We start from the raw sequence: 9,750 nt of genomic DNA on the forward strand, positions 1-9,750 counted from the left end.
CGTCTTTAAAAAATTCCGTCTCTAAAAATCAAATCTCTAGTGATATTAAATACTTATGTAGGGTCCATGATCAAAATTAACTCAAATAATATTAAATGCTATATATCAAACCTATTCATTGTAAAATTACTATAGTAATGATTAAAAAGACTAGACTTATTCAAGTAATGAAAAAATACTACGGAAGTTTTTTATTTCATACTTGGTTCAAATGGACAAGTACAATTTGACCCTTTTTTTTTTTGGCAAGTACAGTTTGACCATGAGGACTCATAGAACAAAACTAATAGTCCGGCCATCATGTCTATCCTATATATTTTTCGGATAATCATTAGATATTGTCATTTAATTAGTATAATGAGAGTTGTCTGTTTCAGCTGATTCTATAAACCAAAGTACAAAAGAGTTCTCAAAAAATATATATATTATTTTGAAGAAAAGGATATCTTGTTTTTTTTTTTTTTTAAATGTGAATAACGAATTAGGTCTCTTAAATGAGAGAGAAAAATAACAAAGAGCAAGTTTTAACTATTTTTCGTACTTTATAGAAAGTGGGATAATTTTAGAAAAATACTTTATTCACAAAGAGATCGAATAAAAGTAAACTTACAAACTGATTTGATTTGATGTGTTATGTTAAATTGTAAATTTAACGTTTATTTTTGTGAGATTTTTTTGCCACTGTAATACTTCTATAATTCTATTGATTTTAAAAGGGAATAAAAACTGAAATTTCATCAAACAAATTGGAATTATGTTTGCATGAGTAAAAGCTATTTTCATACGTTTGGCTAAACACATAATAAGAACACCCAAAAATGTGCTCAATTATCATACAAAACCTTCGTTAAAGAAAAAAGAAAGGAAAAAGCACAAAGAACAAGAACATTTTTCCCATCAAGCCGATGGACTTAATTTGGTCTCAAAATTTGCAACTTCATCATCCACATGAACGTGCGAACCATTGATTTGGATCTCCACTTGCTGATCATGATGTGCCATCATCTCCGGCACCTCTGATCCCACCATTCCATGCTGGTGATGAAAATTATATATTGAGTAACATTAATTAGATTTGCACTTACACCACATCATGTTAACAAAATAAATAAATATCACGAGTGAATGGACTTAAAATCAAACTATCACAAGCCCAAGATATAGATTTCTTACAAAACAAATTAATTTCAAAGTCCTTGGGCAATAACTTTTATTACAACTTTTCAATTTATTTATTTTTTTCTAATTTGAAAAAGATACGTATATATACAAAATATAGACCATGATATATTTTGTATATATATTTATAGGTAATAATATTTATGATTTAAGTCTACAAGTATGTCTATATCTTTTCAGGTTGTAGAAAATATTTTGGGTTCAAAAAAAATATATATATATGAGTAATACTACATACAGTCGTGGAGTACACAAAGATCATGCAATCGTTTTAAAAAAGAGTAAGATTTATTATTAAAAAACTAATATATACACCTTGCAAATTTAAAATTGCTAGAAAACCTGAATTGGAGGGAATGAAGTTGGTGGCAAGATATTAGTGGTGGCGGAGTGGTGCCCAGTCGAGTTGTAGGCTTGAGGCCATGCGGTGAGGTTTCCGTCAGTACTCATGCTTCGAGGATCAGTGTTTGAGCTGGTTCCTTGCGAGAACGGATCATACACTGTTGATGATAGCTCCCTGTATTATGTAAGTCTTAAAATAATTCATAAAAGCCAATACGAATTAGTTAGAATGGAAGAATTCTTAATTACAAGTTAATTAATTAATTATGGATTGTTGCCAAATGTATTTTGGTTGCAACTCTATTTCAATTCACAGCTCTCTGTTCTTTTCTTTATAAAGAAAACTATCAGAAAAAGGATTCAATTGTCATTAATTATAAGCATTAATTTGAAAGTGACAACTTAATTAGAACTTATCAGATTAATCATATGAAAATAATTCAAATATTTAAAGGACATTTAAGAGATATATAGAGAGAGAGAGAGCTAGCTAGCTTGTGTAAAGGTGGCAACTTTACCTCATTAATTGATTGAGAGAAGCAGATGCATCAAACATTTGTCCATGGTTGTGACCACCATCGGGCAACCAACTCACAACTTCATGCTCGAAAGAGGTTGGCATCCCTTGCTATTAGTTCATAAAAATCAATACTTGTGTCATTATACTAATTTAATAATAAATCTTGGTTCTTGCAAGTTTCTATACTAACTATCTCATGATGCCCTCCAAAAAAAAAAAAAAAAAACTATCTCATGTTATAAGATTTGTAAATGCGTCCATAATCAGATTTTTTTTTTTTTTTTTTTAATTTGGCAAAATCCTTCAATATTTATAAGCGAAACCTCTCAATTTTGGCTGAGTAATACCTTATAAAAATACACATGTAAAGCAACCTTATTACAATCAAATAGCAAAAAAACTCCTCTATATATCCAAGAAATCCAACTCGTGTAACTCTCAAATAGCAAAAAAAAAAAAAAAAAAAACACTCCTCTATAGCCCCGAAGATAGTCCAAAAACTTATGTCTTTTGTAAGTAAGGCAAACCAATTTTCTCAGTGCGTAAAATACGGAATACCCATATGCAAATACCATACATTAGCACAACCACTACTCTCTATCCTGGCAAGAAAATCTGCCACCACATTTCTTTTCCAATATAAATGTTGAACCAGAAAGTTTATGTCCTCCAGCATACTCAATATCTCCTCCAAATACCATATACGACATTTGCCCTCCCTCAACCAATTTACCACCGGTAATTAATCCAACTCCAGAATAACATTGGCAATACCTACTTCCTTACATTTGCGAAGACCAATTAATAAAGCCATCAGCTCGCCTTTATTGTTAGAAGCCATCCCAGTGAATTCAACAAAAGCGAACTGCAACACCCCACCGGCGCCGGAAACCCTTGGGTTTCCTAAACTATTACTGTCAACATTCAACTTGAACCATCCCTGATTTAGTATCTGCCAAGACACAACAATGATATTATTCTTCCTCATAGGCTTAATCGGCAACTGCAACTCTCTCAAAATATCCATATAACGCCAAGCTAATTGAGAAGCCTCCTTTAACTTGCTTCCAACCTAAACAATCCAATATATGACTAATATCCACAAAGAATCAATCGATTCCCTCCTTCCTTCCATGCGAGCAATACAATGCCAACACCAAAGGTTTCAAGTAACAATAGTTGGAATAATCCCGACCATATTACCCACATGAGAAGACTTTGACGTGCACTTGTACCAAGCCTTCACCGTCTCTCGCCATGTCCTATTAGCAATGTAAGGGATGTCCAAAAGGTTTGAGCATTTTCTCCATATAGCCACAGCTATTTGACCCTGATAAAGAACAGGGTCTAAGTCTTCGAAAGTACCTTTCCCACAACACTCACACTTTGATACCACAAGGATGCCAATCTTTCTTAAACGCTCATCCACACTAAGATTATTTGAAAAAGCCTTCCACATTACAACATAAATGTTTTTTGGTATAGTGGCATGCCATATCCAGTCCGATCAATGATTTTTTGGAGCCACTACTCAAACATAATCCCAACCACTTCAAGTAGTAAACTCACCTTCCGAGTTTCCCATCCAAATTAAGATGCCCATGCCTTCCTTCGTGCACCCTATAGAAGATATAATACTATCCGTTAACTCCCTTTCTACAAGCTGAACCGAGAGATCTACATCCCAAATATTATCAACCATGCACTCCTTAATTTTTAGCTTCGGCAAATGAAGACTCAGATCACAAACCAAGAACCATCGATGTGTGATCCGAAGTCAAACAAGGCAAGTATTTCAGAAAACTGTTCGGAAAAGAATCCAAACATTTAGAGTTACATAGAGCTCTATTCAAAGGAGCCTAACTTCTAGCCATCCTGCCATGACCATTACACCAAGAAAACTTGTCCTCACTGAAAGGAATTTGCACCAGACCCCCAGCATCCATAAACTTATAAAAATCCTCCATTATACTCGGCAATCTCGGATTACTACCCCTTCTCTCACTATCTTCTCGAATAATATTAAAATCTCCAAAAACCACCCACGAAAGAGCAAGCGAACTAAAGCCTATCAAGTCAGACCATAGAGACCTTATCTCCAAATACAAACATTTTGCATACACAACTGAAACCACCAAGGATAAATGCTTCTAAAAAATCAGCATCGTCACCCGTTGATTAGAAGCTCCAAGAACACTAACTTGCACCTTCGCTTCTCAAAAAATTCACAACTTACCCTCCTGCGCACCATCCAAAAAACTGGCATCAAACCTCAACATATTTTGCCATCTTAACATCTTACTATCCTTCCTAAAATGCTTAGCCACAATGAGAACCTTGGGTTTAAACTTCTTCAAGAGAGACCGAAGTCTACTCTTCGAGGTCCCAAGCCCTCGAACATTCCAGAACATAATCTTATCTATCATAAGTCCAGGTGAGAGGGCCTGCTAGGATCCCGAGTAGAGCTACATAATATTCTTCCATTTTTTCCTGTCCTTGCAACTCACAAGTTCTGAATCCGAAGAACCATCCCTCTCCTTCCCCAACTGAGGAAGACCCCTTTCGCCATCATTCTCCGAACTCGCCTTCTCCTCACCCTATCAAAAAAAACAACAACCTGCATTCCCTCTTCAAGATCGCCTACCGCTTCAACCCTCACAAGAGTGGCCTTCCCTATACCATCCCGACCCCCCGAAACAAGTCTCACCATAGGAACCTGGGCCACCAAAACCAAAGAAACCGACTCTGCCCCACCTTTTTCCAAGTCTTCACGCTAGAACATCACCTTTAAGCAAGGCCACCTCCTTGTGGGCCCCACCAATATTCCCATGCACCAGACCACCATTTGCGCACGTAATAACGTGCTCCTCCTCCTGGCTACCATGCTGATCATGCACGATCCCAGGCCTCGCACTCTAACTTGCACCCATAAAATGCATCACACCACCCACGACTGGACCGATCACATTATCTCCCCCAACAGACAGACCCTTATCATTCACTAATTCACCCTCTGCTAAACAAACATCTTCAGCTATCTCCCCATGAAGAGCTTCCTTACTGGACGAAACCTCTGATTTTTTCCAAACCCAAACACGTCCCGACTTCCCGACATCCTTTTTTTTTTTCCGTCCACCTCAAACTGTTGAAGCCCATTTCATCTATATGTTTTATGATTATGCCCTTGAATCCGGCCACAAAAAGCCGGTAGGGTTTCATACACCACTTCCTGAAAAAAAAACTCGTAGGTTTCCTCAGCATACCAATCCAAAAAGACTTAATCAGCTCCTAAGAAATATTCATCAAAATGCAAACCCTAGCACCATCAATGCGAGTTGCACATCTCGGAGCATTATCCCTCCACAAATACGTTCCTATAGGTTTTGTAATACTTTTAAGAAAATATTTATGATAGAGATTCGATTAAAGGCCAGAAAGCACAATCCACACTAGAACCATAGCCAGTTCTGACTCCTCACTGAAATATGTAGACCAATAAAAAATACAATAAGCAACTCCTTCAATGTCACAACTCTCCCGAGTCATTGCTTTTAGGAAATCCTTCTCATTAGAAAACCTAACAAAAACATTTCGAGGCTTCCTCATCGCAGAAACCGTTGGTTGATTCAATAAATTCCAACACCCACGGATAAAAGCCCTGATCCTATCTAGTGAAGGCCTCTGCCTTAGAAACTTCAAAACCACAACAAACTGAAAGGGCTCTGCTGATCCATCCAATTCCCCCTTAGAGAACTGAACAAATACTTCATCCTCCAGAATTGTCGGTTGTCTAAACGACACAATCACCTCAGGAATGGCTTGAGGGGACTAAGATACCAAATCTGCAAAAGACCAAGGTCTTCCTACCAACGTCAAGGGGCCAAGCAGACCCCTGACATTAGCCATCGAAAACGGCAACTAGGAAACCCTAGCAGAGAGCAACAAAAGACCTAGAAGGAAATATTGAAGGCTTTTTGTCACCCTCCTATAATTAGATTTGTAAATAGAATTGTTATTTCATATATTATACCTGTATACTGGATGGATCATAAGTAGACGAATGATTGCTCAACAGATATTCCTACAAATAGAAAATGTTTACTTTTTATTATGATGTTAAGATCAAACGTTAGAATCATTGAAAAGAGTTGTTAAAGAAACAATATTCATGTAAACCTTTCTCTGCATGATTCGTGTCATGATGTCCAGAAGATTTTTCTCACTGGATTCCAGCTCTCCAATAGATGCGATCTTTAGTGGGTCAGGCTCATATAACCTACATTCAAAACATTAAGCCTCCATGAACTAATACTACATATATATATATATAGATAATCCCAATAAGTTATAAAGTTTTTCCCAAATTATATTAAGGGACCTTATCTGTTCTTCAGCCATTTGAAGTTGTTGCTGTAACCTACCAATTTCCTGCTGGAGTTCCTGGAATGAGAAAGATTAACCAGAGTAAGAAAAAAACAAAAAACTAAACCCAATTTCGTTAAGATGATCATGACAAATAGATCTATAACCAGTATCTCTTTATAATTACCTCAATCTCAGAGTTAACAGCCGCCGGACTTCATTTTTTTTTTTTTTTTTTTTTTTTGAAGCATTGATCCAGAAAAGAGGAAAAGCATTAATTGGAAACATGATTTGATAACTCAAATTAATCAAGACTAAAAAGAAAAACAAAGAATAGATCAAGACATGATGATGAGAGAGGGGAAGACAAACTTGGCAATTTGAAGAGCAATGTCATTTTCACTCCTTAGTTTCTGTAAGGTCCTAAGCAAATACTGCTGCAATAATGCAACACTAGAATTTCATCAATAATTTATTCTATTTTAATTTTTTGCTTGTAAAATAGGGTAGGAGAAGAAGGTGCATGACACTCTTACCCGCTGCCCCAAAAAAGGGAAGAAAAAATTACCAATATCAACATGAAAAGTTTAAAATAATGTTGTCTCACCTCTTTGTTTTGGAGGTCACTGCAAAAGGAAAGGAATGAGTTACGACATATTTAAATTGCGGCCAAACAAAAACACAGAGACAGAGATAGAGACAGAGACGTGAGAGAGAGTACCAGTGCCTGCCTTTCTCAACCACAGCTCTGCAACAAACAAATAAATCAATAAACTAATCAAATTAACAAGCCAATTTAAGGGAAAAATAAATAAATTAATTCAATATTGTTAAATGAGACAATTTCTAGGAGCATACTGTTCTCTTTCTTGGTCAGGAAGATTGATGAAACGAGTAAAAACATCTTCGATCCTGATTTCCAAGACAAATGAGAAATAATTAAATATTGATCATCATGGCACATGCATATCCATGCATCTTATATTAGAGAACTCCAGAAATTCACAGAGACATGCATGCATCCATGGCTTAAAATCATGGTTAATCAAAAAATTATCAAAAAATTCAGATTACAATATAGGGGTTTATCTATAATCCATTGGGTAGGACAAGGTATACAGGTTTTAGGGTTCTAGTCCCTTAGGTATACATGTTTTCCAAGCTAAAACTATATTTTGTGAATATAAATTATTTGGTGTAAGAAATTAAGTTGATAAACAATTAATATAATATGAATTAAGGCCAATGAAAGCAAAAAGAAAAAGCATTCAAAAACATGAGAACATGAGAAAAGGTGGTGCATGTAGCATATATATATATATGCCTGCGCTGATCAAGAATGATTTTGGTTTTTTGTTTTTACCTTCTTTTGCCAGAGAAATGGCTAAGACGACCGGAAGGAGAGAACATGATAAGAGCAATATCAATGTCACAGAGGATTGAGAGCTCATAAGCCTTCTTAATGAGGCCATTTCTACGTTTTGAGAAAGTAACTTGACGATTCGTGTTGTTTTCTATTCTCTTTATCTCCAGTTTTACACGACCCATATCTTGAATATCGATCTGTCACCTATATCTTATATGCACCAAAAAAAGGCGATGACTCTTTTTTGGAGAAAACAAACAAACAATGTTTTCTTTTTGGGGAACAAAATATAAATATGCATGCAATGCCCTATAATACACAACGCATGGACATGAACCTTTTAAGGAAGGGGTTGATGAGAGAGACTGAGAGAGATGGTTATAAATGGGTGAGAGGAGAGATAGGACAGAGAGATTCAAGGATGTATACAAAAGAAAGGGTCACAGGAGGGATTTGATGGTTATCCCTTCTTCTTTTCCTTCTTTTTTAGTGTTTCCGGCTAGCTAGAGCTGCCTAGTGTGTCAAATTATTATTAGTATTAAAAAAAAAAAAAGATCTTTGGCATTAGTATTTTTTTTTTTAGATGATCAATTATATATGTTTATTTAAATGGTTTTAATTTCTTTTTTCAAGCCAATGATAATAATGTATCAATTAATAATAGGTAAAAATAATGTTACAAAGAATACTAGGAGAGAGGATCTAACAACTTGTATTCAAACTGAATAATCTTTTACAACTATATTATATATTACAATTAACTAATTATGCGCATATATAATCATGTCCTTTCATTAAAACTGAATTTCAATTTCACAAAACCGTCCCCTATTTCATATATTATATAGAGTTTTAAAAAAGTTTTAAGTTCATAATTAATCTTTCATAAAACCAGTCTAATATATATATATATATATATTTTTTGTATTTGGCATAATATCATTTTAAAGCAATCCAATGATAGATTGCAGCTTTAAGTTAAATGATTGTAATGGATTGAATTGAGCATTAGAATCTCAAACATGTTTCATCATGATCAATTTTGTTTCAAGTACAAGCCAAGAATTAGAAACTTGTAATATATATACACACATACATATGTATGTATATATGTATTAAAAGGGAGAATTTGTATGCTTTTCCTTCACTGTTCGATCGTCGTTTGCCCTATATATATGTTGGGTTTGTGGAGCCTGGCTCAGTTCACTCGAGCCTCGCTCAACAAATGGCTCGAGTGAAGGCCAAACAGAGAGTTCACTTGTTAGTCGCTCGACAGATGGCTAGAGCGAATGCCAGATAGAGAGTTCGCTTGTTAGTCGCTCGACAAATGGTTCGAGCGAAGGCCAGACAGAGAGTTCACTCGATGCGTGCTCGACACGTCGCTTGAGTGAATATCGCAGAAAATTATAAATTAGGGTTTTCACCGTGTAACCCTATAAATATGTTTTGAACATTATGGTCGTATGTTGTCAAACTGTGTAAATTCGTGTCGTGTGATTGATTGCTTGATTATTTCTTGCTTATATTTGCTTTATTGTCATCGCTTTTCACAACAATTGGTATCAGAGCCAAGTTCAGGTTTGAGAAAAAGCAATGGCTGGGGAAGAAGTGAAGGTATCTAGAATTGAGAAGTTTGATGGCACAAACTTCGGATACTAGAGAATGCAGATAGATGACTACTTCTATGAGAATAAACTCCATCTTCCACTATTGGGGAATAAGCTTAACAACATGGAATATGCTGATTAGAGCCTGTTAAATCGACAGGTTCTAGGGATTATTCGGCTAACATTGTCGAGATCTGTTGCACATAATGTTATAAAGGAGAATACTACAATAGATCCCATGATGGCTTTGTCAGGTATATATGAAAAACTATCTGCTAATAACAATGTGCATTTAATGAAAAAGTTATTCAATCTGAAGATGGTAGAATGTACATCTGTTGCCCACCATCTAAATTGGTTCAATACTATCACCA

At 35.5% G+C, this 9,750-nt stretch overlaps 1 protein-coding gene across 2 annotated transcripts; it reads right to left on the reverse strand.

The window, feature by feature from the left end:
- Nucleotides 1-732: 732 nt before the first annotated feature.
- Nucleotides 733-8,035, reverse strand: LOC109012537 (agamous-like MADS-box protein AGL104). 2 transcript variants are annotated; one of them, XM_018994241.2, is made up of 12 exons: nt 7,767-8,035; nt 7,262-7,315; nt 7,125-7,151; nt 7,011-7,029; nt 6,776-6,840; nt 6,591-6,618; nt 6,420-6,481; nt 6,218-6,317; nt 6,072-6,122; nt 2,040-2,149; nt 1,522-1,696; nt 733-1,035 (listed from the first exon to the last, which is right to left on the reverse strand). In XM_018994241.2, the coding sequence occupies exons 1-12, from the start codon at nt 7,949-7,951 to the stop codon at nt 898-900; spliced, it is 1,014 nt and encodes a 337-aa protein (XP_018849786.1). In that variant the 5' UTR covers nt 7,952-8,035; the 3' UTR covers nt 733-897. The 2 variants fall into 2 exon arrangements, with proteins under 2 accessions (XP_018849786.1, XP_018849784.1); XM_018994239.2 differs by having other exon boundaries at nt 753-1,035; nt 6,776-6,837; nt 7,767-8,033.
- Between the last annotated feature and the right edge of the window lie 1,715 nt (nt 8,036-9,750).

The sequence above is a fragment of the Juglans regia genome, chromosome 16, assembly GCF_001411555.2.
Source record: "Juglans regia cultivar Chandler chromosome 16, Walnut 2.0, whole genome shotgun sequence".
Lineage (NCBI taxonomy): Eukaryota > Viridiplantae > Streptophyta > Magnoliopsida > Fagales > Juglandaceae > Juglans > Juglans regia.

What these genes read in the sequence shown, in the direction of transcription:
- LOC109012537 (XM_018994241.2), bottom strand. Translation starts at nt 7,951, where the DNA reads ATGGGTCGTGTAAAACTGGAGATAAAGAGAATAGAAAACAACACGAAT. An exon ending in TCTCTCAATCAATTAATGAG is followed by an intron (nt 1,697 to 2,039) that starts GTAAAGTTGCCA and finishes TACATAATACAG; the next exon opens with GGAGCTATCATCAACAGTGT. An exon ending in CTTCATTCCCTCCAATTCAG is followed by an intron (nt 1,036 to 1,521) that starts GTTTTCTAGCAA and finishes TTTCATCACCAG; the next exon opens with CATGGAATGGTGGGATCAGA.